General features: G+C 41.6%; 1 protein-coding gene across 2 annotated transcripts in view; it reads left to right on the top strand.

The window, feature by feature from the left end:
- vps13a (vacuolar protein sorting 13 homolog A) overlaps window positions 1-27871 on the top strand; it is a 346213-nt gene that overhangs the window by 301141 nt on the left and 17201 nt on the right. For both annotated transcript variants that reach the window (XM_033017572.1, XM_033017571.1), the window contains exon 69: window positions 22338-22423. In XM_033017572.1, coding sequence (XP_032873463.1) covers window positions 22338-22423 — 86 coding nt within the window. The remainder of the gene's footprint in view (window positions 1-22337; window positions 22424-27871) is intronic.

Raw genomic sequence — 27871 nt, forward strand, 5'->3', positions numbered from 1 at the left:
TATCCTTAGGCAGTGTTAAAGACTCACCCTTATCCGATTTAATTTTAGTAATAGTTTTTTCCTTTTCTCGCTGCTTCAGTTGCCTCGCAAGTAGTTTATGTGGCTTATCCCCAAATTCGAAGTGTGCTTGTTTTGTAATTTGGAATAATTTTATTACTCTAGCCGATAGTATTCTATTGACTTTATATTTCAATAAAGTTATCTTATTATGTTTATTTATGGTTGGGTCAGTTGCATTTTCCAGTTCTAGTAGTTTTATTTCCTGTTCTATCCGCTGAAGTTCTCTTTTATTTTCCTTATTTTGAAAACTTTGGTAAGAAATTATGACGCCGCGAATATATGCCTTGAAGGTTTCCCATAATAGCGGTGCAGAAATACCTGGCGTGTCATTTATTTCGAAAAAAAGTTTTATTTGTTCTTTTATATACTCATAACCCTGCGGGTTATTTAATATATGTACATTGAATCTCCAAAAAGGTTTTATACTTGGCATTCCCTCAATTTTAAGTATAAAAGTCAATGGTGAATGATCAGAAATAATACTATTATGATATGATGGTTTATTCGTATACGGGATTAATTTTGTGTCCAATAAAAAATAGTCAATTCGCGAATAGGTTTTGTGAACTGATGAATAAAATGAGTATTCCCTACCACTTGGATTTGCTATTCTCCAAATATCAGCTATGTTATTATTTTTTATATAAGTATTTAAAAATTCACAGGTCTTAGTTTTAACAAGACGCTTCCCTAGCTTTATTGATTTATCTAAGTATGGATCTATAACACAGTTAAAATCTCCCCCCATTATTATATTTTGATAATTATGTTCTGCGATTAAATCTATTATTTTCCTAAAAAATTGTGGGTTATCAAAATTAGGCGCGTAAATATTTATCATAGTTAATGGTGTATTATAAATTTCTCCCGTGACTATAACATATCTTCCCTCTTTATCAGATATAGATTTCTTTAATTTAAAAGGTATACCCTTCCGAATTATAATAGCCGTGCCTCTTGCTTTAGAGGTGAATGAGGAGTAATAGGTTTGACCTATCCAATTTGCCCTTAATCTGATCTGAGTTTGTTGTTTCAGATGTGTCTCTCGTAGGAAAGCAATATCCATATTTAATGATTTTAATTGTGCCAGAATTTTACCCCTCTTAATTGGCTCATTCGCACCTCTGATGTTCCAACTACAGAAGGTGAGACCTCCGATATTTATTCGATTATTATCTTGCATTGGCTATTATTACCAGACTGTATGATTCATGTGATGCAGCCAAGTACCTCGGAATCCCGAATCCAGAGTTGTCCTTCATAATTTCTACAGTAGTTCTACATCTCCTGACACTATTAAACATAATTAAGGGAAAGAGAAAAACATAAAATAAAGTGTACATAAAAATTATTAAGTCACACAACAAATAATTGTGAATAAACAAAAAAAGTGAATGTAATTTATCAAAAAAGCGATAAATTACAAAAAAGCCACCTAAGGTAGCTAGATTTGTTTTTAAATTGACCTCCGTCGATGAGATTATGCACTGGGCCTTGTCCCCCTATTAGAATTTGACCCAACGTTAGTCGGTTCCCTCTAATTGTTACCAAAATTATCATATCAGGTCAATTAATCGCTGAACAGCTTAAAATAGAATAAAATAAAAGGGAAGGTAGAAGATTTGGATTAAAATTATGGGTTAAAGTACCTCGTCAATAATGACACTTTCATTTACCTGTATGTTAAGTAATTCATAATTAGTATTTAGTATTTAAAATATATGTCTAACCTCCCCCATCCTTCCTGCTATATAGTTAGTCGTGTTAGTATAGTACATTGCGCCTTTAACGTTAGTTGAGTTTATTGCGCGTAAGTGGTTAATTAGTTAGTTAATTATATATATAAATAATAGGTCATATATCATATAGTGTGGAACAGATGCCTCATAATGGCCATTTCAAAAGGAGACGGTCTCATAGTTCTCCGTGCTGAGGGGTTTGTTGACGAGCTTGCGACCTTGAGCTTCCATCTGTGCTTTCAGTTCAGAAGTTTAATTCGGCCTCTGTTATTGAACAACACATTCTTGCCAGATAAGCCTGTCTGGTAACCGTCTGAAGCGTTCTAGTGTCTTAATTGAAACAGAAAAAGCAAAGTTCCACAGATAAAATGTCTATTATTCTGTTCCTCCTTGAATTTTGTTTAAAATCTCCTGGGCATATTTGCAAGCAGAGTCCGGGTCCGTAAATGAGCGTTGCTTACCCTTAAACGTAATTAGCATTTTCGCTGGATAGATCACGCCATAACGAACTTCAGAATGTCCATATAAAATACTGCTTGCCCTTTTAAACTCGCGTCTTTTTGCCAAAATTTCCCGAGGATAATCCCTGTAGAATCTTACGATATTATCAGCAAATGTAAGATTTTCTCCATAGGTTATTTTCTTTAATAGATTTTCCAAAGTTGAAATATCCAGGAACTTTACAATGATTTGCCTTGGTTTAGCATTATCATGTTTTTGGAAGCGACCCACTCGATGAGCCAGATCTATCTTTGGTTTTTCTGGAAGTTTGAAAACATCTTTAAGTAGATTAGTAATAAAATCACGCATTTGAAGGCCGTGTTCAGCACCCTCTTTAACTCCTACTATTCTCAGATTTTGCCTCCTTGACCTGGCCTCTAAATCTTGACATTTCTCATTCAGTTTATTCGTTAGCTCCCAATTAGTATCGTGTTGTTTTTTCAGACCTTGTATTTCTTGGCTCATCTGTTCCATTTCACCATCCATCTCTTCCATCAATTTTTCCGAGTCTGTAAATTGCTTCAGCAGGGTGTCATGTTTATTGTTATAATCTTTCTGGATACTTTCCAATTCCTTCGCCGTCCTGGACTCCAAATCTTTAAACTGCTGGTTCAGGGCTACATAAAGCTCTTTTACTTCGCCGCAGCTATTATCAATTTTCTTAGAAAGATTGCCCTCCATAGTGGAGAAGTTGTTCTGAATTGTAGAATTCATTTTGGCAAATTGCTTCTGAAGATCTTTACTAATATCTTTAAGAATATTAGCTCTTACCGTTTCTTCCCAGCTTTTCATTTCTTTCTCCTTTGTATCACTTCTCGCAGCCATATCGCTTGTAGGTTGTTGAGGTTCCAGCTCCTCTTCCAAACTTTCAAAAGTGAGTTCCGGGGTGGTTTCAAGCTCATCCAGAGCTTTTTGGAGCTGGAAACTGATTGTAGTTTTCTTGGGTCCTCTCTGACCTCTTCGCTTTCTCATCCAGTTTTAAGGATAAGATCGTTTAAAATCCCAAATCCACCGGTACCGTTTGATGGAGTCAGTACCCTCGACGTTCAGCAAACCTGATAAGATTTTTTTAACTCGATCCTGGCATGGGAGTCGACTTTAAACACGATTTGTTGGAGGAGAGCTCAGTGCAGCTGCCTTCACTGCTTCATAGCAGCCACTGGAAGTCACCAAGGGATGACATTAATGAGTAGTTCCTCGCTTTTAGTTTTTAGTTTGCGAGGCAACAAAGGAAAATTGTGCATTTCTTTTTGCACCATGGGTTTGACAACCGAGTCTTAGGCGTCACAAGCCAGGGTGCTAACAATTAACTCCCAAGTAACCAGCACTAGAGTCCATTATGACTCCTTTGTCATGTTCTTGTGCTTATGAATATCATTTGAACGATATTTGGATAGGTACATGGATAGGAAAGGTTTAGAGGTATATGAGCCAAAGATAGACACAAAAACTTGGAGTAACTTGGAGGGTCAGACAGCATCTCTGGAGAAAGGGAATAGGTGACTTTTTGGGTCGAGACCCTTCTTCGGATGCGGTCAGATGGGATAAGCGTCAATTAGATATTTTGGTTGGCATGAACAAGTTGGGCATGTTTCCGAGCTTTGTGGCTCTATGAATATCAATTCTGTAAACTGGTCTCGGTGATTCGTTCCCAATTTGCTGTGAGTGTTGCAACTGCAGATCAGGTCAATCTTCATGCAGTATTGATTTAATACTAACATTATCAAATTGGGCTGTGTTAAACATGTGGAGAATATCAACATCAACAAACAACACCCGTCTATATATTAAAGAATAACCTGTTTGATCTATGTTTGATGATTGATTAAAAGAGAAAAGGGCTGTCCTGAAGTTTGGTGATTGTTACAGTATTTGCAGGAGAGACCTGCAAGTTTTTCAAGTTTACAGAGAATGCTGTGGCTGTATTTTGATTTTATCATTAATAATTAACTTCTGCCATATTTTCCAACAGTTAAGGTAATTGAATCTCTTTATTTCTCGGCTGGTTCTGGGCACTTCAGCAATATTATCCCAATTTCGACCACATGTGCATTAGAAAGGTCGACCCACCTGTCACCTGAAACCTTAACATGTCCGCAATAGCACATCTGCAGTGAGAGAGATGCTACTAGCTTAACCTAAGTAGATCATTGGTATTTTTCATATCAGCTTCTACTGCCTGTACCATTCTGAAGGTGCCTTGTGCGCACTCTTGCTCTCAAATGATCTCTCATTGCAGCAAGAGGACATCGTCCTGTTTTTTTTAATTCACTGCAATTCCCCACCCATCTTCTTTAATATGCCCACAAAATAAATCAGAATACCTGAGCACACATTGGAGCTTTTAAATTATATTTAATCTTCCAAATATCTTGGGGGAAAAAATCTGTCAATTATATTCAAAACATTATCCAAAGATACTTGTGAGTGCCCTTAGTATCCATCTTTGAAAAGCTTTAGCCTGTCCTGTTGCTTTGAAGTCATGCTCCCCATGGTTACTGACTTGCAGTGGTCTTTTAGGATGACCTTGGAATAGTTCTGGATTTAGAGGACATTCTTTGAACAGTATGGTCTTGACCTAAGCTACTGCTGATCATGCCAACTGCCTAACAAACAAATGGGGAGGGTGGGATCCAAGGTGCTGTCATCCTGAGAGAGGCCAGTTTATTCTTGACATTCTTCCCACTTTTCCAGGGTTCAATCTTTGTAACCTTTCAGAGGACAGATTGTTAGATTAGGATGGTAGTCTCAAAGCATCTTTCAGTGCCATCAGTCAGACCAATGCTGAAAGATGGAGAGAAGAAACTGCAGATCATGGAATCTTTAGCAAAACATAGTGATGGAGGAACTCAGTCGCTCAGGCAGCATCTGGGGAGCGAATAGACAGACAACTTCAGACTAATTGACCCTTCAGGACTAATTGAAGTAGGAGGGAGAAAGTTGGAAAAGTGAGGTGGGGCGGGACATAGCCTGGCAAGTGATAGATGGATACAGGTGAGGGGGGGTTGATTGGCAGATTGGTGGAAGTGACAAAGGCCAGAGGTGTAAAAGAGACAAAAGAAGTGAAAAACAGGCAAAACGTTGGATGCAGGGATGTGGGTGGAAAGGGACAGGAGGCAGACAAAAGAGTGAGGAATAAAAGGGATATGGGGGGATTCTGGGGTGGGAGATGAATGAATGGAGGGGAAAGGAACAGGGTGACTGGGGTAGGGGGTAGAAAAAATGGGTGGAAGTGAGTCACAGGAAAGAAAGATGGGATGGGGGTGTATTGCTTGAAGTGGGAGAATTCAATGTGCATACCAAGGGAATATGGAGTGCTGTTCCTCCAAATTGCAAGTGGGCTCAACTCTGGCCATGGAGGAGGACAAGGACAGAAAGGTCAGTATGGGAAGGGGAATTAAAATGGTTAGCAACCAGGACAACCAACAGGCTTTGATGACCAGCTTGGTCTACGCTTGGTCACCTGGTCTCTTGCTTTCACCGATGCACAGGAGGCCACAACGGGAGCACTGAATACAATAGGTGAGGTTTAAGAATGTGCATGTGAACCTCCATCAGATTGGAAGGGCTGCTCGGGTCCCTGGATGGAAGTGAAAGAGATGGTGTAGGAACATCTGGTTGCTGGGGAAACTGAGGAGGGGCCAGGTCACGTGGAATCGAGAATGGATGTGGTAGTCCCTACGGAAAGGTTGGGACAGAAACAAGCCTTTTGGCCCAATAATCCATGCTGACCAAGATGTCCTTCTAAGCTGGGCCCACAACCTTTTAAACCTTCCTATCTGTAAACCTGTCCAAATGTTTTTTAAATGTTATTGCACCTGCCTCAACCACTTCCCCAGGCAGCTAATTCCATAGGCACACCATCCTCTATGACTCTATGTGAGGCAATTGCTCCTCAGTTTCTTTAAAACTTTCCCATGGGTGAGTGCAGTTCCATTGGTACTTGAAGCTGGACACCAAAAAAGGTCAAACCTGCTCATTTAACTGGCACCTAAACCATCACTCAGCAAAGGTGTTCTGTGGTTGCGGGGTTTACTGTCTACAAAATACATCATGATGACTTATCAAACCTGCTTTGGCACCACCTGCCAAATCCACAACATTTTCCACCTTGAAGAACAAGATGACAGCCTCATGAGAATGATATTACCTGCAAGTTCCCTTCCAAATTTCCACTGACAATGGCAGCGTGATAATGCACATTAGATTAACGTTAAATTTGTAAGCACCTACATGAAATTTGTCCAAATACATGCCCGGTACTTTGGTGTTTTCAACTCTCCCCCTGCTTCCAATGTTTACAGTTGGCACCAGCATTTGAGGATGGCATGGCTGATGATATCTCTTGGAAACTCTACTCTTTAAAATAAATGGAACGGGTAAGTATCAGCCCCTCCAAGCTTAGTCATAGAATAGTCATTGTGGTAATCGAGTTTTAGGTTTATTGATAGGACCAGAGACTCCCCAAAATACTCTGAGCCAAAGCTACAAGAATGATTGGTCTGCAGCATTCCACATTCTATCACTCAACACAAGCCCTTAATGTTTACTTGGTGAAGAAAAAGATGGAGAATGCACTCTGGGAGGAGAATTCTGGAACACGTTGTACGGTTGACCTGGGATACATAATTTGGGGCGCCATTTATCTGTAAAAAAAAAATCACGTCAAATTTGTAACTCTTAGGGCTAAAGGAATCAAGGAATATGGGGAAAAAGCAGGAACGGGGTACTGATTTTGGATGATCAGCCATGATCATATTGAATGGTGATGCTGGCTCGAAGGGCCAAATGGCCCACTCCCTGCACCTATTTTCTATGTTTCTATGTAACGTTCTGCTGTTGAATTGTGTCTCGTGGCCATGGGGTGGCGATGGTGAGGAACAGATTGCTTGATTAAACACCGCCTAAAACTGATGTGGAAAAAAAACTAAAGCCAAGCCTATCCCTTTTGGCTAGCTGTCATTACAGTGAATATTACAATATTTTTAATGCTTAGAAGATTTTAAATATTGCAAACTATTAAGAAACTAATTAAACTTTCTAAATTGAAACCGTTTTAAATAGTAAAATATAAGAAAGATATATTTGGTATTAAATACATTTTTTAAGTGGCAAAAGCTCAAAGAATTAACTATCAGTTTCTAACAGCTATTCAAAGGTTTCAAAGGTCTTTTATTGTCATGTGTACCAATTAAGGTACAGTGATACGTGAATTACCACTATTCATCATTGGAATCGGTGGAGAACTCTTGGTGCCATCTTTGTCTTCTATCTCCTTCTCTTTGAGCAATTTCCCAATGTAAATGCTGGAGTACTTGTGCAAATGTTCCCTCCACTGTTGGTCTCTTGGGTACAGCATTGGAGAATGAGCAGCAGACACTACATTCTGCACTCGAGCAGAAATCCCACATCGTCTAGCTCGTGTTCTGGTGAAATGCTTGCATGTCTTTGCATTGTTGTCCTTTCACTGCAATATTCCACCCCAAGACTATTGTTGAACCAAAAGGAAAATGTAGGAAATCCTTGGGTCTTTTATCAAAACATCTGATGAAAATTCTAAAATGTTCATTGTTTTTTTCTTTCTAGTGAAGCTAATTTTTTAGTGTTTATTGGAGTTTTGCAGCATCTGCTGTGTGTTGCTTTTAGTAAATAAGCACTGAACCTGTTATGTTGAACAACTCAGAAGATGTAAAAAGAGATGTCATTATAGATAGCGTTGAAAATAATCAAGACATGAGTCGGATGGGATTAATATCATGTATACTTAACTGATGATGAAGAAAATGATATGGGAAGACAGATGAATGATGTGAAGGGAGGGGGGAGGGCAGAGGTAGGTTGGAATTGAAGAAGGTGTGTTGCAGAAGATAACCAAAGGGAGATGCATACAAATATTTTCTAATCTTGTCAGGTCATTGAAATGTTTCCTCCACAGAATTGTGGTCTTTGTGTGCCACCATGGTACTGTTTTTTAGTCAGCTCAATCTAGGTCTTTGACAGCAGGATGTCCCCCATAAAGCGCATCCTCATTTGAGCTTGATGCATCTTTCAAATATTCTGGGTAAGCTTTGTTTTCGAATTATGAGAGTGAGCAATGCTCCTGTTGATTTACAAATTGGCTGAGAAATCTGGACACATTTAATTAATTCAAACTTCCTTGTTATAATATTGAAGACCACTAACACCCACACATATCCCATTCCACCCTGAGTAAAATCTATGGTGTTAGAGATAATAACCGTGCAGGTGAAATAGAATTTGTGAATTTCTCTTCCGATCAGAAAAAATAATCTAAAATATGCTTCATCTTGGGTACAGTATGAACATGTTCCTTTCATACATTTATTTTACACAATTTTAGTACCTTGATAATTTTCCAGCTTTACTATGGGTACTTATCTTGAATTTTTTTTTAGTTCCCAGGAAGAAGAATTTGGGTACACAATATTGCCAAATTTAATATCATGAAATGAATGCAAAGAACACCGTTAGAAACATAATCTAGAGTTAAATTACAACCTGTGTATGAAATAGATGCTCTTATCCTCAGTGAATAAACTGAGATTAACTTCAAATAGAAGGACTAAAGGAAATCATGCTTAGAAATAATTCAGATAAGGAAATATAGAAAATACAACGTGTACAAATGTAATATTTGACATTGGTTGTAGGACTTGGTTTTCCTCTCTCATTCAACCTCTTATTAGGCCATGCCCAAACAAGGATATTTTATTATCATAGACTACAGTCTTCTAAAGGTTAAATGCTTGTGTGATTTATTTTTCAAATACCTGATACATTTCTTTGTCCCCTGATTAGTTTTTTCTGCCATTCTTTTCAAATGGTGATGCAGCACATACACATTTTATATACTGGTTTGACTTATTTTTTCAATGTTTTGATTGAGATTGTCTCTGCAGCCCTCATCTATGTTAGCCCTCCACAAATCTTGAGCAACTAGTTTGACTGGGATATCAAATCTGTTTTAGCCTATGTAATTCAATGAGTTAGTCAAACTGGCATCAGTATTAAAATAATCACAATAAATTGAGCATCTGTCTTGCAGGAATCAGTGTACTTTCTTCATGTCAGGCATTCCAGCAGCTGAATCATAGAATGGTTATGACACAACGTGGTCATTCAGAATATCTGCATATATTCACATGTAACGTATGTAACGAAGCCAGGTAACATTGTAGGTCGCTTTAGTTTAAAATTTCACGTAATTTTCCTTTAACTGGCGAACTAAACATTGCTAGCATTTTCAATGTTCTCACAGTGGAAAATCTCATCAAAATAAAGCATTTTATTTAATTGTCTAACAAAACTAATTCTCAACAGTTGTTGATCTCTAAATCTTATAGTTGGATGATCTATTTATCTATCATCAACGTATTTATACCACTAACATTTATTTCCTTATATATAATGCTATGAGGTTTTCTTATTATTCCTGGATATTTGAAACATGAATTACAGAGCTGATCCAGTTAGGTTTATGATCATTGTGATGCCAAGGATGTAGGCGAGTGATTTAGCAGTATTAGTTTTATTAAATGTTGAGGGAGTTGATAAATTCTCCTTGGATTTGGTCATGAATTTTCTTTTAATTCCTTTTTTTAAACTACATTTCTTTGATACCACTCAATCAAATGCTGCTTTGACCTCAAGACAATTCAATTTCTGGAATTCTACTCCTTTGTCCTTATTTGAAGCAGAGCCAGAATGAGTTCCAGGGCCAAATCTTGCTGGGGTCGGCAACTGTGAGGAAGGTTGTCAACCTTTACTGCGGGATATTGATCAGCTGCAGAAATAACTGAAGAAATGGCAGGTGGAGTTTAATCCGAGCAAGTGCCTGGTGTTGCATTTTGGGAAGTCAAATGTAGGGAATACATAAAATTAATAGCATAAGCCTCAACAGCATTGATGTACAGAGTGATCTTGGGGTCCAATAACAATGAGTAAATAGTGGTAAAGAAGGCATATGGCATGCTTGCCTTCAAAGGTCAGGGCATTGAGTATAGGATGTCATGATGCAACTTTGTAGGACTTTGGTTAGGCCACATTTGAAAATTTTAAATATATTTGCACAGAGGGTGGTGACTGCCTGGAATGCACTTCCAAGGTGTGTGGTCGAGGCAAATATGACAGTGTCATTTAAGAGGCTTTTTGATAGACAAATGGAAATGCAGGGAATAGAGGAATAAAGATTAGGCACAGGTAGATACGAGATGGTCTTGGCATCATGTTCGGCATGGCCAAAAGGGCCTGTTCTTGTGCTATATTGTTCTATGTTCTACACTCCTGACATCTTCCATTGCGTTGCTTGAAAGTAGACATGATTAACTGATGGAATTTCTCAATTTTCTGTATGTGACACTCCCACACACTTTTACTTTGCAGATAGATGTAGCATTGTGGTAGTACTGTAGAAGCTTGACTATAGGCATGGCTTGTCCTGGAGCACAAATCTTCAGCATTGCTGCCATGATGTTATTCGGGCTTATAGAATTTGTTGTATTACATTTTTGAGGGTATCATATTGGTTAAAGACTAGCATATGTATATGAGGGTTTATTTCCTGCACTCGCTCGTCAGGTTTTGACATTGTGGCTGGAGCTGACAATGGAACCACCTTGATGATGGATGTGGAAGGACTGCATGGCTTTGATTTGATTTAAATCCCTTTATTGTGTTTATCCGTCAGCCACCTCAACCTCCTCATCCTGATCCCTGATCATCTGATCCCTCCTCATAACTGAAACGTTCCACCCTAGGTGATTTTTTTTTTAGCTCTTTCCAGTGCATTTAAAGGGCCTGTCCCAGTTAGGCGATTTTTTTCGGTGACTGCCGGCGACTGTCACAGTCGTAGCAGGTCGCCGAAAAAGCGGCGACTAGACCCCCCTACGACAATGTCTACAACAACCTACCGCCTAGTCGATGTCAAGCTCGACAAGCTACTGACAACCGGCGACCCAATCGTCGCGACTTAGGACATCCACCTACGACCGTACAGGCGACAACTGAAGTAAACCTACGTCCACCCGCGACAAGCAACGACCCTGTCGGCGACAATTGAAGACAATTCATTCGCCGGTACCTGTTGCCGGTTGACGTAGGTAGTCGCCAATGGAATTTACCGAAGTCAGCACCCGGCAACAACCAACGTCATCCTGGCGACAACCTGCGTCATCCTGGTGACAACCTACGATAGCACCTACGACAGGAGAAGACAAGCTACGTCAATCCCACAGTCGCCGAAAAGTTTTGAACATTTCAAAATCCAGTGACGACCAGAAAAACGTTACGACTCTTTAGGCGACTACTCACGACCATACAGGCGTCACCTCGCGACCATGTGAAAACAGCCTAGTAGCCTGTAGTCACCGAAAAAATCGCCTAAGTGGGACAGGGGCATTAATCCTTCCTATTGGTGCAATAACTAGAATGCACTCAATATTCCATTTCAGTTTCAGTTTAGTTTAATGTCACGTGTACCGAGGTAAGGTGAAAAACTTTTGTTGCGTGCTATCCAGTCAGCAGAAAGACAATACATGATTACAAGCGAGCCATTACAGTGTCTAGATACATAATAAGGAATAATGTTTAATGCAAAGTTAAGCCAGTAAAGTCTGTTTAAGGATAATCCAAGGGTTACCAATGAGGTAGACAGTAGTTCAGCACTGCTCTCTGGTTGTGGTGGGATAATTCAGTTGCCTGATAACAGCTGGGAGAAACTGTCCCTGAATCCAGAGGTGTGCATTTTCATACTTCTATATCTCTTGCCTGATGGGAGAGGAGGGAGTGGCCAGAGTGCGACTTGTCCTTGATTATGCTGCTGGCCTAGCCAAGCCAGTGTGAGGTATAAATTGAGTCAATAGAGGGGAGGTTGGCTTGTGTGATGGTCTGGGCTGTGTTCACAATTCGTTGCAGTTTCTTGTGGTTTTGGATGGAGCTGTTCCCATGGTCAAACCAGTATTTTATAAAATTGTTAGCAATATTTTATAAGGTTATAGCGTGACTTCCCTTTTGTGTAATTAATGCCCCGTTTAATGAAAGTGGACATCATACAACTGTTCACCAACCTGTCTTGTACGCTAAGGTCACTTGGTTCCACAGTCATCCTTGAAGCCTCATCATTCATGGTATGTAACCTCCCCTTATTAAATCTTTAACAGTATATAGAGTTACACATATCAGGATTAACTATTGTCTGCCATTGTCACTGTCCACCTTACCTGGCGATCAAGATCATTCTGTCGCCAAAGACTACCCTTTTCACAACCAACAACTAGGCATCCAGGTGAGCTTCCATTTATTTGGCACCTCTCCTTGATCTGCACTGATTTAAATATCTCTAACAGTGCCCCAGCAATCATCTCTCATGCTGTTTGTGCAAACCTGAGATGCATCTCGTCAAACTCTTGTTTTTTTTTCACCTTTGTCTGCCAAGTCATCTAATTCCTCCTTTTTAATCTTAACATGCATCATAAATTTGGTGTCCCATGTGAAATCTCCAAGTACGAATGAGTCTTGAGTAGTAAAGTGTGAGTGCTCATGTTTATTATGAGTACAAAAATGTATTGAGATTTTCTAGCATCTTACTTACCAGTGGTATTTTCTGGCCCCTCTTTCCCCTCCTGGTTTTCTTTTTTCAACACACACACTCATTCACTCTCACTCCAAATATCCGTTCCCATTTGTTGTGCTTTGTACCCATTGTATGCTTTTTGTTTTTATCAACACCCCAATATCTCTTGATATACAGGGTTTCTTGGACTTCACATCTTTACACTACCCTTGTGGGAATATCTTGTTTCAACCTGTAGGTAGATTCTCCCAATTTATAGGAAGGAACTGCAGGTGCTGGTTTAAACTGAAGATAGACACAAAATGCTGGAGTAACTCAGCAGGACAGGCAGCGTATATGGAGAAAATGAATGAGTGATATTTTGGGTCGACACCCTGCTTCAGACTGACCTGAAGAAGGGTCTCGACCTGAAACGTCACCCATTACTTCTCTCCAAAGACGCTGCCTGTCCCGCTGAGTTACTTCAGCATTTTGTGTGTATCTTCGGTAGATTCTCCTGATCTCAGTTTTTCAGATGCTGTCTCATGACATTGAAATTATCTTGCAGACTGTGCTGGAAGTCCATTCTTTTGCTATTGGCCCATAACTTATGATTCTGAGGATTCCAGAACATCACCTGTCTAATCCCAGCTGTCTATGCTGCTTGGCCAACTGAGTTCCTCCGGCACTTTGTATTTTGTTCATGATTCCAGCATTTGCAGTTTCTTGTGACTCCATGATTATTGAGTTCCACAATCTGTTCAGAATGTATTCTAATTGATGCAGTGCATGATGCCTACAAAGACTGCAGTGATCTATTAACACTATCATTGGCAAGTGCATCTACAGTGGTTGGATTGGAGAGCATAAAGTCAAGTTAGTTTGACCCTCATGTTGGTTCTCTCACCGACAGGATGTGTAGATGTTAAATAAAATTGGTTTTGGTTTATCTTTGTCACATGCACTAAGATGGCCGCACATCATAAGCATATAGGGAGTATCGCTGTAGGGGCTGAGAAGGCATCCTTTGGACTGTCAGAACTTTTTTCCCAGGGTCTAATGCTTTCTCAACATGAAAGAGTTTAGCTATAAGGTGAGGGGGGAAATTTGATGGAGATGTGCGGGACAAGTTTTATTACACAGAGGGTCTGTGGGGCCTGGAATATATTGTCTGGGTAGTGATGGAGGCAGATACAATAGTTGCATTCTTAAATGCAACTTTTGGATGGGCACATAGAGGTGCAAGGAATGCAGGGATATGGATCATGTGCAGGCAGATGGGATCAATTCAGCATAGCATCATGTTCAGCACGAACATTGTGGGTAGAAAGGCCCTTGCCTGTGCTCTACAGTTCTATGTTCTATATTCCTGGAATCCGGTGATGAGAATTATCGTAAGTCATGGGACCAGAGTTAGGTCATTCGGCTTACAGAAACTGCTATGCCATTCAATCAAGGCTGGTCATGGAGGATGTATTGATCCAGTCCTCACTCTGTGGTCTGTGGGTCAGGAAGTTGAAGATCTAGTTGCAGAGGGAGATGTTGGTTCCTAGGTCTAGTAATTTGGAGACAAGTTGGGTTGGGATTACTGTGTTGAAGGTGGAGGTATAGTTAATAAATAGTAGTTTGACATAACTTGGGTTTTGCTTGACTAAACGGAAACATTTCTCTCAATTGTAGTCTATCTGCAGATGTTCAAGAAGAGGAGTCTGCAGGGTCACTTGGACTGGATAATCCTTTGCCTTTCCAATATCTTTCTACCATTCGAAAGGCACAAATCCAGGAATGTTTGAAAGACTTCACTTGTCTCAATGAACAAAAAAATATTTTGTTAACAAGGAAATCATGAGACATTGTGTTAGTACAGGAATGTGGTACTGAGGTAAAAGGTCACTTACAATTTTATGAATTGTGGAGCAAGCCAAATGCTATATTTCTGCTATTTCTTCTCTTCAACTCAGCCATCATGCTCAAAATGCTCAGTACTATCCACCACCCTCACACAGAGAGTGGTGGGCATATGGAATGAGCTGCCAGAGGAGAGAGTTGAGGCAGTTACTATAACATTTAAACGATATTTGGACAGTACATGAATAGAAAAAGTTGGTTTAGAGGGATATAGGCCAAACATGGGCTGGTGGGACAGTGTAGATGGGGCATCTTGGTGGCATGGGCAAATGTTGGGCTGAGGGGCCTGTTTCCACACTGTATGACATCCAAGAGTAAGCTGTTTTGCTGAATAGTTCCCTTTCATCATTTACAACCAGAATATTATACCTGTTCAGCAAGTCACTGAGTTTCTTTGACAATCCTGTACCACTGAGAAAGTAAGCAGGTGCATTGGGAACAATTTCTGAAATGTATCTTTCACTTCAGACAGTTGATAGAAAAGAAGAAAGCTTTTGATTTTGAGCAGAGGTAGATGGCCTCGTCGCAATAAAGTACCAAAAGGAAACTAACCCAGGGTAATGCACAAGTCTGGCAGCTTGGTGTACCAATAATAACCTCGTCCTCAACTCAAAGAAGACGAAGGAAATCATCGTTAAGGGGGCTGGTGGAAGCCGCTGATTGGTCGAACGGACTAGAGGAAACAGCTGATTGGCTTGTATCCCGGGTAAGGCTTTGTATTGTATTCAGGATAAGCGGGAGAATGAGGGCCAGGGCAGTTTACTGTTCTGGATGTCAGATGTGGGAGGTCATGGAGTCTGAGTGCCCTCCAGACGTCCACATCTGCGCCAGGTGCATCGAGATGGGGCTCCTAAGGGACCGTGTTAGGAACCTGGAGCAGCAACTCGATGACCTCTGTCTGCTCAGGGAGAGCGAGGAGGTCATAGAAAGGAGTTACAGGGAGGTGGTCACTCCAAGACCACGGGAGACAGAAAACTGGGTCACAGTTAGGAAGGGCAATGGCCAGAGGCAGGGACTGGTGAGTACCCCGGTGGCTGTACACCTTGAAAATAAGTACTCATGTTTGAGTAAGGGTGGGGGAGACAGCCTACCTGGGGGCAGCGACAGCGGCCGGTCCTCTGGCACAAAGACCGGTCCTGTTGCTCAGAAGGGTAAGGAAAAGAATAGGAGGGCAATTGTAATAGGGGACTCTATAGTCAGGGGGTCGGATAGGCGATTCTGTGGACGCAGACAGGAGACCCGGATGGTAGTTTGCCTCCCTGGTGCCAGGGTCAGGGATGTGTCTGAACGTGTCCAAGACATCCTGAAATGGGAGGGAGAGGAGCCTGAGGTTGTAGTACATATAGGTACCAACGACATAGGTAAAAAAAGAGAAGAGGTCCTGAAAGAAGAATTTAGGGAGTCAGGTAGAGAGTTAAGGAGAAGGACTGCAAAGGTAACAATCTCAGGATTACTGCCTGTGCCACGCGACAGTGAGAGTAGGAATGGAGCGAGGTGGAGGATATATGAGTGGATGAGGGACTGGTGCAGTGGGTATGGATTCAAGTTTCTGGATCATTGGGACCTCTTTTGGGGAAGGTGCGACCTGTACAGAAAGGACGGGTTGCACTTGAACTCGAGGGGGACCAATATCCTGGCGGGGAGATTTGCAAAGGCTACTGGGGAGACTTTAAACTAGTATGGTTGGGGGGAGGGACTCAAATTGGGAAAGCTAGCAGTCAGTGTGTGAGGCTGGAGGCAGAGAATGGTCGCACTCTGACCCAAAATGTAGGGGAGAGAGAAGAAAAAGACAATAAACAGAGAATAAGAGAGGGTGGGTTTCTTAAATGTGTATATTTTAATGCTAGGAGCATTGTAAGAAAGGTGGATGAACTTAGAGCCTGGATTGACACCTGGAAGTATGATGTTGTGGCGATCAGTGAAACATGGTTGCAGGAGGGCTGTGATTTGAAACTAAATATGCCAGGATTTCGTTGCTTCAGGTGTGATAGAATTGGAGGGGCAAGAGGTGAAGGTGTTGCATTGCTTATCAGGGAAGATATTACAGCAGTGCTTTGGCAGGATAGATTAGGGGGCTCGTCTAGGGAGGCTATTTGGGTGGAACTGAGAAATGGGAAAGGGGTAGCAAGACTTATAGGGGTGTATTATAGACCGCCAAATGGGGAGCGAGAATTGGAAGAGCAAATATGTAAGGAGATTGCAGATATTAGTAGTAAGCACAAGGTAATGATTGTGGGAGATTTCAATTTTCCACACATAGACTGGGAAACACATTCTGTAAATGGGCTGGATGGGTTGGAGTTTGTAAAATGTGTGCAGGATAGTTTTTTGCAGCAATACATAGAAGTACCTACTAGAGAAGGGGCGGTGCTGGACCTCCTGTTAGGAAATGAGACGGGTCAGGTGGCAGAGGTATGCGTTGGGGAACAGTTCGGGACCAGTGATCACAATACCATTAGTTTCAATATAATTATGGAGAGGGTCAGAACTGGACCTAGGGTTGAGATTTTTGATTGGAGAAAGGCTAACTTTGAGGAGATGCGAAAGGATTTAAAAGGAGTAAATTGGGACAGTTTGTTTTATGGGAAAGATGTGGAAGAGAAATGGAGGACATTTAAAGGTGAAATTTTAAGAGTACAGAATCTTTATTGTTCTGTTCGGTTGAAAGGAAATAGTAAAAATTGGAAAGAGCCATGGTTTTCAAGGGAAATTGGACACTTGGTTCGGAAAAAGAGAGAGATCTACAATAATTATAGGCAGCATGGAGTAAATGAAGTGCTTGAGGAGTATAAAGAATGTAAAAAGAATCTTAAGAAAGAAATTAGAAAAGCTAAAAGAAGATATGAGGTTGCTTTGGCAAGTAAGGTGAAAGTAAATCCAAAGGGTTTCTACAGATATATTAATAGCAAAAGGATAACGAGGGATAAAATTGGTCCATTAGAGAGTCAGAGTGGACAGCTATCTGCAGAGCCAACAGAGATGGGGGAGATATTGAACAATTTCTTTTCTTTGGTATTCACCAAGGAGAAGGATATTGAATTATGTGAGGTAAGGGAAACAAGTAGAGTAGCTATAGAAACTATGAGATTCAAAGAAGAGGAAGTACTAACACTTTTGAGAAATATAAAAGTGGATAAGTCTCCAGGTCCGGACAGGATATTCCATAGGACATTGAGGGAAGTTAGTGTAGAAATAGCAGGGGCTATGACAGAAATATTTCAAATGTCATTAGAAACGGGAATAGTGCCGGAGGATTGGCGTACTGCGCATGTTGTTCCATTGTTTAAAAAAGGTTCTAAGAGTAAACCTAGCAAATATAGACCTGTTAGTTTGACGTCAGTGGTGGGCAAATTAATGGAAAGGATACTTAGAGATAATATATATAAGCATCTGGATAAACAGGGTCTGATTAGGAACAGTCAACATGGATTTGTGCCTGGAAGGTCATGTTTGACTAATCTTCTTGAATGTTTTGAAGAGGTTACAAGGGAAATTGATGAGGGTAAAGCAGTGGATGTTGTATATATGGACTTCAGTAAGGCCTTTGACAAGGTTCCTCACGGAAGGTTGGTTAAGAAGGTTCAATGGTTGGGTATTAATGGTGGAGTAGCAAGATGGATTCAACAGTGGCTGAATGGGAGATGCCAGAGAGTAATGGTGGATGGTTGTTTGTCAGGTTGGAGGTCAGTGACTAGTGGGGTGCCACAGGGATCTGTGTTGGGTCCACTGTTGTTTGTCATGTACATCAATGATCTGGATGATGGTGTGGTAAATTGGATTAGTAAGTATGCAGATGATACTAAGATAGGTGGGGTTGTGGATAATGAAGTAGATTTTCAAAGTCTACAGAGAGATTTATGCCAGTTGGAAGCGTGGGCTGAAAGATGGCAGATGGAGTTTAATGCTGATAAGTGTGAGGTGCTACATCTTGGCAGAACAAATCAAAATAGGACGTACATGGTAAATGGTAGGGAATTGAAGAATGCAGGTGAACAGAGGGATCTGGGAATAACTGTGCACAGTTCCCTGAAAGTGGAATCTCATGTAGATAGGGTGGTAAAGAAAGCTTTTGGTGTGCTGGCCTTTATAAATCAGAGCATTGAGTATAGAAGTTGGGATGTACTGTTAAAATTGTACAAGGCATTGGTGAGGCCAATTCTGGAGTATGGTGTACAATTTTGGTCGCCTAATTATAGGAAGGATGTCAACAAAATAGAGAGAGTACAGAGGAGATTTACTAGAAAGTTGCCTGGGTTTCAGCAACTAAGTTACAGAGAAAGGTTGAACAAGTTAGGGCTTTATTCTTTGGAGCGCAGAAGGTTAAGGGGGGACTTGATAGAGGTCTTTAAAATGATGAGAGGGATAGACAGAGTTGACGTGGATAAGTTTTTCTCACTAAGAGTAGGGAAGTTTCAAACAAGGGGACATGACTTGAGAATTAAGGGGCAGAAGTTTAGGGGTAACATGAGGGGGAACCTCTTTACTCAGAGAGTGGTGGCTGTGTGGAATGAGCTTCCAGTGAAGGTGGTGGAGGCAGATTCGTTTTTATAATTTAAAAATAAATTGGATAGTTATATGGACGGGAAAGGAATGGAGGGTTATGGTCTGAGCGCAGGTATATGGGACTAGGGGAGAATACGTGTTCGGCAAGGACTAGAAGGGTCGAGATGGCCTGTTTCCGTGCTGTAATTGTTATATGGTTATTATATCGTGGACTTCAGGTAGACCAGACATACCCCCATCCACATAAACGGGACTGAGGTGGAGCGCGTCTCTAACTACAAATTCCTCGGGGTACATATCTCAGAGGATCCCTCAATACCACCAAACTGATTAAAACGGCGCAGCAGCGCCTCTACTTTCTGAAGAGGCTTAAGAAAGTTCACCTGTCCCCCCAGATCCTGTCCAACTTCTATCGCTGTACCATTGAAAGCATCCTGACCACCTGCTTCACGGTATGGTACAGCAGCTGCACCACAGCTGACAGGAAGGCACTGCAACGGGGGGTGAAAACCGCTCATCACATCATCGGTGCCCCGCTCCCTGCCATGGATGCCCTCCACCGCACACGGGCCGGGAAAATCATTAAGGACCCCTCACACCCCAACCATGGACTATTTGCCCTCCTCCCATCAGGGAGGCGGTACAGGAGCCTTAAGTCTCGCACAAGCAGGCTGAGGAACAGCTTCTTCCAAAATACCATCACCCTGCTGAACTCACAGGCCCGACGCTAGTTGTCTTTATACTCTTTTATCTGTATATATTTATTGCCTATGTACTAGTTCAATTCATCCACATTGTACATATTGTTTTAACCAGTATTTTTACTACTTTGCACTCTGATTAGATGCTAAACTGTATTTTGTTGTACCTGTACTCGTATTTGTGCAATGACAATAAAGTTGAATCTAATCTAATCTAATCTAAAAAGTTGCTGCAAGGCAAAAGGATAGTGCAATAATAAGTACCAATAAATGGAGGGACTTCAGCGTCTTAATTCGGGTATAAGAGGGGCCCATACAAATAGGGGGGAACAATTTTTCTCAGCTGAAATGACAAAACACAAGGTGGCTTATTTTTAAAACTATTGGAAGATGTGGCAAATGTTCTTAAAACCCAGACAATGATTGGGGTCTGTAAGTTGCAACCTGGAATGGAGACAAATGCAGAACATTTTTACTATGATTTCAAACAAAAAGTGTCTGGATGTTCACTTGAAGAACCACAATCAACTGAGCTGTGGGTTACATGCTAGAAGAAGGGATTAGCTTGGATAGCTCGGAGGTACACAAAATTGCTGGGGAAACTCAGCGGGTGCAGCAGCATCTATGGAGCGAAGGAAATAGGCGACGTTTCGGGCCGAAACCCTTCTTCAGACTGATGGGGGGTGGGGAAAGAAAGAAGGAAAAGGGGAGGAGGAGGAGGAGCCCGAGGGCGGGCGGATGGGAGGGTGGGAGGAGACAGCTAGAGGGTTAAGGAAGGGGAGGAGACAGCACGGGCTAGCCAAATTGGGAGAATTCAATGTTAATGCCATAAGGACGCAAGGACCCCAGACGGAATATGAGGTGCTGTTCCTCCAATTTCCGCTGTTGCTCACTCTGACAATGGAGGAGACCCAGGACAGAGAGGTCGGATTGGGAATGGGAGGGGGAGTTGAAGTGCTGAGCCACCGGGAGGTCAGGTAGGTTATTGCGGACTGAGCGGAGGTGTTCGGCGAAACGATCGCCCAACCTACGCTTGGTCTCACTGATGTAAATCAGCTGACATCTAGAGCAGCGGATGCAGTAGATGAGGTTGGAGGAGATACAGGTGAACCTTTGTCGCACCTGGAACGACTGCTTGGGACCTTGAATGGAGTCGAGGGGGGAGGTGAAGGGACAGGTGTTGCATTTCTTGCGGTTGCAACGGAAAGTGCCCGGGGAGGGGGTGGTGCGGGAGGGAAGGGAAGAATTGACGAGGGAGTTGCGGAGGGAGCGGTCTTTGCGGAAGGCAGACATGGGGGGAGATGGGAAGATGTGGCAAGTGGTGGGGTCACGTTGGAGGTGGCGGAAATGGCGGAGGATTATGTGTTGTATTTGCCGGCTGGTGGGGCGAAAGATGAGGACCAGAGGGACTCTGCCCTTGTTGCGTGTGCGGGGATGGGGAGAGAGAGCAGTGTTACGGGGTATGGATGAGACCCTGGTGTGAGCCTCATCTATGGTGGCGGAGGGGAATCCCCGTTCCCTGAAGAACGAGGACATTTCCGATGCCCTGGTATGAAATGTCTCATCCTGGGAACAGATGCGGCGTAGGCGGAGGAATTGGGAGTAGGGGATGGAGTCTTTACAGGGGGCAGGGTGGGAAGACGTGTAGTCCAGATAGCCATGCGAGTCAGTGGGTTTGTAATGTAGTTGCCAACTTGGATAGCTCTATTGGACCAGTGTGGAAATTAGGCTGAAGAGCCCTTTTGACATAGATCTTATGAAATTCTATTAAGTTACACACCATTCTTTCTAAATATTTGTTACTGGTCAAAATTGCTGGGAACTCTCCATCGTACTGCTCTCTGAGGGTACGAACTCCACAAGGTGTGTATCCATTCAACAAGCTACTCGCCTTCACCTCCTGAAGAAAAATTAGAGATGGCCATTGTAAGCTGGCCTTTCCAATCCTTGGATCTGTCTTGTAAACTTATCTTTTTTGGTCTGTCTTCTGTTTTAAATACAAACCCATCAAAATACAAAAGTCTTTGCTTTTAGATGGGTTACGGCCACTATTTTTGTAATTGTCACAATTACTGTTAATTTATCTCTGAAGTTGGAATTGTTTAAACTGCAAAATGGTTCCTCCTGGAGCTTCACTGAGATTGAATGAAGGATTTTGAGAATTGTTAACCAAACCTTCAAAATTCAGTGTCTGGTTCTTTGTACAGTGATCATTGATGTGAGCTGTTCGTAAAAAGTTATACAACACTTCATATACAACAAATTAATTGTTAACTTTTGCTATAGCCTCATGTTTTTTACAGTTATGTCTTACCACATTCTTAACAGTGTTTGTTTTACTGCCTTTTTTCCCAGAAAATTGAAAATGGGAGATTTGCCAAATACAAGTACTTTTCCCATAAAATTATAAATGATTCTGACTTGTTCATGATCACAAAAAGGTAAGATTTTAAGTCATGAAAGAAGTGTGGAAAATCTGAATTTCAAAAAATGTTATTAGTTTTCAACCCACATTTAACACTTTGACAAAAACCTTTTCGGACATATCAAATTGCTGGAAAAAGAGATTTCATAAATGTCCTTCATTGACCATTATTGCTTTGTTCAGTTACTTTCAACTTTTTAATATTTGAATGGAACTTAATTAAACTGTGAGGGAGTAGAATAGAATTTGTATTTTTAGACACGGTGAATGATGTTTGGTATCTTGCTCTTGTTCTCCATCCTCACTGCTCAACTTCTGCTGCCAACTCTACATATCTAAGCTTTTTTCTTTCATAAGCCTCATCTACTCATTTTTCCCAAGGCACCGTCAGTTCTATAAAATACACTACCCGCTGACTAACTGACCATAACACTATCAGGCCTCAAACTACGACTAATTATTTCCTGCGGAACAACAAGCTTTCCTCCCAAAACTACCTGCATCTGCCAATCATTGACTCCCCGTAACTGGCCTAACTTATACCTGTCTAAAAACTTTCCTCCTCTACCTTTCTCTCCCTCATGGACAAAATGATTAGCTACACTCAGTCCTGGTGGCTACTGAATTCACTTGTGCTCTCCTCCTCTCAATTGCTGCATCTATACATTTCAAGACCTGGTTATGCCGCCAAGTATACTGACCCTGAAAAAGACTAGTTCTACATCCTGACAAAATATGCCTCAGCGTTGCCACCTCTTAACACAGGGGACACATCGGGTCTCCACCTACCCATTGCAGCAAAGAGTAGGAATTAGTGGGTCCTTTTCAGAATGGCAGGCAGTGACATGGGGTACTGCAAGGCTCCAGTTATTTACAATATATATTAACGATTTAGACGTTTGGAATTAAATGTGACATCGCCAAGTTTGCGGATGACACTAAGCTGGGTGGCATTGAGAGCTGCGATGAGGATGCAATGAGCCTGTAGGGTGACTTGGATAGGTTGGATGAGTGGGCAGATGCATGGCAGATGTAGTATAAGGTGGATAAATGTGAGGTTATCCACTTTGATGGAAAGAACAAGAAGGCAGTTTATTATCTGAATGGTGTCAGATTAGCAAAAGGGAAGGTGCAACGAGACCTGGGTGTGTTTGAACATCAGTCATTGCAAGTAAGCATGCAGATTCAGCAGGCAGTGAAGAAAGCTAATGGCATGTTGGCCTTCATATGTAGGACATATGTTGGACTATGTATAAACACTGCTGTAATTTCTACATGGTGAAACCAAAATGTATAAAAAAGGCCTTTATTAAAATCTGACAATGTGCATTTTAACCACATGTGATTTTTTTTCTATTACAAATCTCAAATTGTGGAGTACAGAGGCAAATAAATAAATGATAAGTCTTTGTCCCAAACATTGTGGAGGGCACTGTACATGAACTATCCAATCTCTCTACCCTTTCCACCGTAGAAATTGGCACCTCATATACTGTCAATGGCCACATCAACCTAGGGAATAGCCCAAACTGCAAACACCACAACATAATCTTGCCTGAAAGACCTGACTTCTCTATCCTTTCCAACCCATCAGTAACATCTTTTTTTATTGCTGAACCTGTTCAGTGTCATCCAACTTCCTGTTATACCACCAACCCAAGCTTTTAACTGGCATCTCCATTATAGACAGGATTTGTTCTTCATCTACATAAAACCTTTTCTCTACCACTTTTCCTCTTGCCAAAGAAATACTCCATGATTTACTAGGCTTAAGCTTCAATCTAGTCCATTTAAGATTATCATTTACAGTGCATTCAGAAAGTATTCAGACCCCTTCACTTTTTTCCACATCTTGTAACGTTACAGCCTTATTTTTAAATTAATTTAAAAAAAAATTTTTAATCCTCAATATACACACAATACCCCAGATTGAAGAAGCGAAAACAGGTGTTTAGAAATTTTTGCAAAGTATTTAAAAAGAAATAACTGAAGTATCACGTTTACATAAGTATTCAGACCCTTTGCTATGACACTCAAAATTGAGCTTTGGTTCATCCTATTTCCATTGATTATCCTTGAGATGTTTCACCAACTTGATTGGAGTCCACCAGTGGTAAATTACATTGATTGGACATGATTTGGAAAGGCACACAGGTGTCTATATAAGGTCCCACAGTTGACAGTGCATGTCAGAGCAAAAACCAAGCCATGAAGACGAAGGAATTGTCCGTAGGCCTCCAAGACAGGATTGTGTCGAGACACAAATCTGGGGATGGGTATAAAACAATTTCTGCAGCATTGCAGGTCTCGAAGAGCACAGTGGCCTCCGTCATTCTTAAATGGAAGAACTTTGGAACCACCAGGACTCTTTATAGAGCTGGCCGCCCGGCCAAACTGAGCAATCGGGGGAGGTGCCTTGGTCAGGGAGGTGACCAAGAACCCGATGGTCACTCTGACAGAGCTCCAGAGTTCTTCTGTGGAGATGGGAGAACCTTCCAGAAGGACATCTATATCGGCAGAACTCCATCAATCAGGCCTTTATGGTAGAGTGGCCAGACAGAAGCCACTCCTCAGTAAAAGTCACATGACTTCCCGCTTGGAGTTTGCCAAAAGGACTCTCAGACCATGAGAAACAAGATTCTCTGGTCTGATGAAACCAAGATTGAACTCTTCAGCCTGAATGCCAAGCGTCACGTCTGGAGGAAACCAGGCAGCGCTCATCACCTGGCCAATACCATACCTACGGTGAAGCATGGTGGTGGCAGCATCATGCTGTGGGGATGTTTTCAGCGGCAGGAACTGGGAGACTAGTCAGGATCAAGGGAAAGATGAACGGAGCAAAGTACAGAGAGATCCTTAATGAAAACCTGCTCCAGAGCGTTATGGACCTCAGACTGGGGCGGAGGTTCACCTTCCAACCGGACAATGACCCTAAGCACACAGCCAAGACAACACAGGAGTGGCTTTGTGACAAGTCTGTGAATGTCCTTTAGTGGCCCAGCCAGAGCCCGGACTTGAACCTGATCAAACATCTCTGGAGGGACCTGAAAATAGTTGTGCATCGACGCTTCCCATCCAACCGGACAGAGCTTGAGAGGATCTGCAGAGAAGAATGGGAAAAATTACTCAAATACAAGCTTGTAGCGTCATACCCAAGAAGACCTGAGGCTGTAATCGCTGCCAAAGGTGCCTCAACAAAGTACTGAGTAAAGGGTCTGAATACTTATGTAAATGTGATATTTCACTTATTTCTTTTTAATTACTTTGCAAAAATGTCTAAACACCTGTTTTTGCTTTTTTATTATGGGGTATTCTGTAGATTGATGATAAAAAATGAATTTGATCCATTTGAGAATAAAGCTGTAATGTAACAAAATGTGGAAAAGGTGAAGGGGTCTGAATACTTTCTGACTGCACTGTACCTTCTCTAATAACCTTCTTGTGCAAACTACTGTTGGGGTCACCAATGTCATATCATCCATATAGGCCCTGATTGGAGGGAGGTGCAGCCCATCCTGCTGTCTCTCCCTGCCAACGACCCACCATGATGATCTAATCACTAGCTCCATTGCCATTGTAAAAGCTAACAGGAAAATAGTACACCTTGCCATGATGCCCATCTCTTGTCTCTGCCATGCTGTTGTGAAGTCAACTGTACCAAAACACATTAGGACATTGTGGAAATATGCTTTCACTAAATTTACTATCGATCCTGGAACTCTAAAGAAATTAAAAGCACTCCAAATAAAACAATGTGCTACAGAGACAAACGCATTTGTCAGGTCCAAAAACACTACATTCCAATCTCTTCTCTCGAGCTTGCCTGTCTGAATCTGATGCCATATTACATTAATGCGCTCTAGGCAACCTGCAGAACCCGGGATTCATGCTTTCTGTACTGTGGTATCTATTAACCTGTTTCTTTCTAAATAACTTGCCAGCCTCTGTGCCACTATACTAAATAAATCTTCCCTTCTACATTTAGGACACATATAGGCCTAAACTGACTTAACTGTGAAGACAAAATGTGTAGGAAGGAACTGCAGATGCTGGTTTAAACCGAAGATAGACACAAAATGCTGTAGTAACTCAGCGGGACAGGCAGCATCTCTGGAGATAAGGAGTGGGTGACGTTTCGGGTCGAGGCCCTTCTTCACAGGAACGGGAAATGAGAGATATAGACGATGATGTAGAGAGATATAGAACAAACGAATGAAAGATAGGCAAAAATGTAGCAACGATAAAGGAAACAGGCCATTGTTAGCTAGGGGCTAGATGAAAAAGAGTTACAGCCAGTGAGACTCAACAAGACGACTTTGAAGCTAGTAGGGGGGGGAGGGGGGGGGGGGGTGGGTGGAGAGTAGGGTTACTTGAAGTTAGACAAATCAATTTTCATACCACTGGGATGTAAGCTGCCCAAGCAAAATATGAGGTGCTGTTCCTCCAATTTGCGAAGCAGTATAAAGGTACTGAGGACAGATCATTCTGTCTGGAGAGAGGAAGGTTTATTAGTTCTATTCAGCTAATAATAAAGGAAACAGGCCATTGTTAGCTGTTTGCTAGGTGAGAACAAAAAGCTGGTGTGACGTGTGGTGGAGGGATGGAGAGAGAGAGGGAATCCAGGGGTTACTTGAAGTTAGAGAAATCAAATTTATACCCTTGGGTTGTAAGCTGTTCAAACAAAATATGGGATGCTGTTCCTCCAATTTTCGCTTAGCCTCACTCTGAAGACTTTCTCTTTTGGAATGAAAACCTCCCTGCTCTACACCAAACCCTTAATATGACCTGTTTCTCCCAAACTATTTGCAAGAGCCTCCACAAGAATCCAAGCACATCAGGCGCACTTTCATATACAGGGTAAGGGACTCCATTCGGCCCTGGGGCTGAAGAAGCCTATTAATGCTTCCACTTTGGTGGCCCGACATCTAACACGCACTATCTCTCCTAAGGGTTGCATATCTGGAGGGAAACCTATACCCCTATTCTTTTATGTATCTGAGTAGGTCCTTTTTAAATATTCCTCTAACTTTCTTTGAAGCTTTGACCTTTCCACTCATTTCTTGACAAAACATTATTTCAACAAATTTAAATGGATCCCTATAAAATGCTGCCTTGACTTGCTTCTCCTTCATTTCCTCCTAATCCTTAAGCCCTCCTTAAAATTGCTAACCGACTTCTTAACTCTTCTTGCAAAACATTAATTCCCTCTCTCATGAACTATAGCTTTTCTCCACTGCTTTCTTAACTGTCTCCTCTCCTTCACTAACCTCGATTTCACTCTCTTGTCTAGATCTAACCACCTGTAGAACCTGCACCTTATTCTCAATAACTCCAAACCTGCCTGTACCATAATGATAAATAATCTCTCCCATTTTATCGAACTTGTTTTCCACTATCCCTTTCAGACTCTTTAACGCCTTTACCAAATCTATATTAACAGTTTCCCATTCCTGCCTTTCACTTG

The sequence above is a fragment of the Amblyraja radiata genome, chromosome 3 (assembly GCF_010909765.2).
Source record: "Amblyraja radiata isolate CabotCenter1 chromosome 3, sAmbRad1.1.pri, whole genome shotgun sequence".
Taxonomy (NCBI): Eukaryota; Metazoa; Chordata; class Chondrichthyes; order Rajiformes; family Rajidae; genus Amblyraja; species Amblyraja radiata.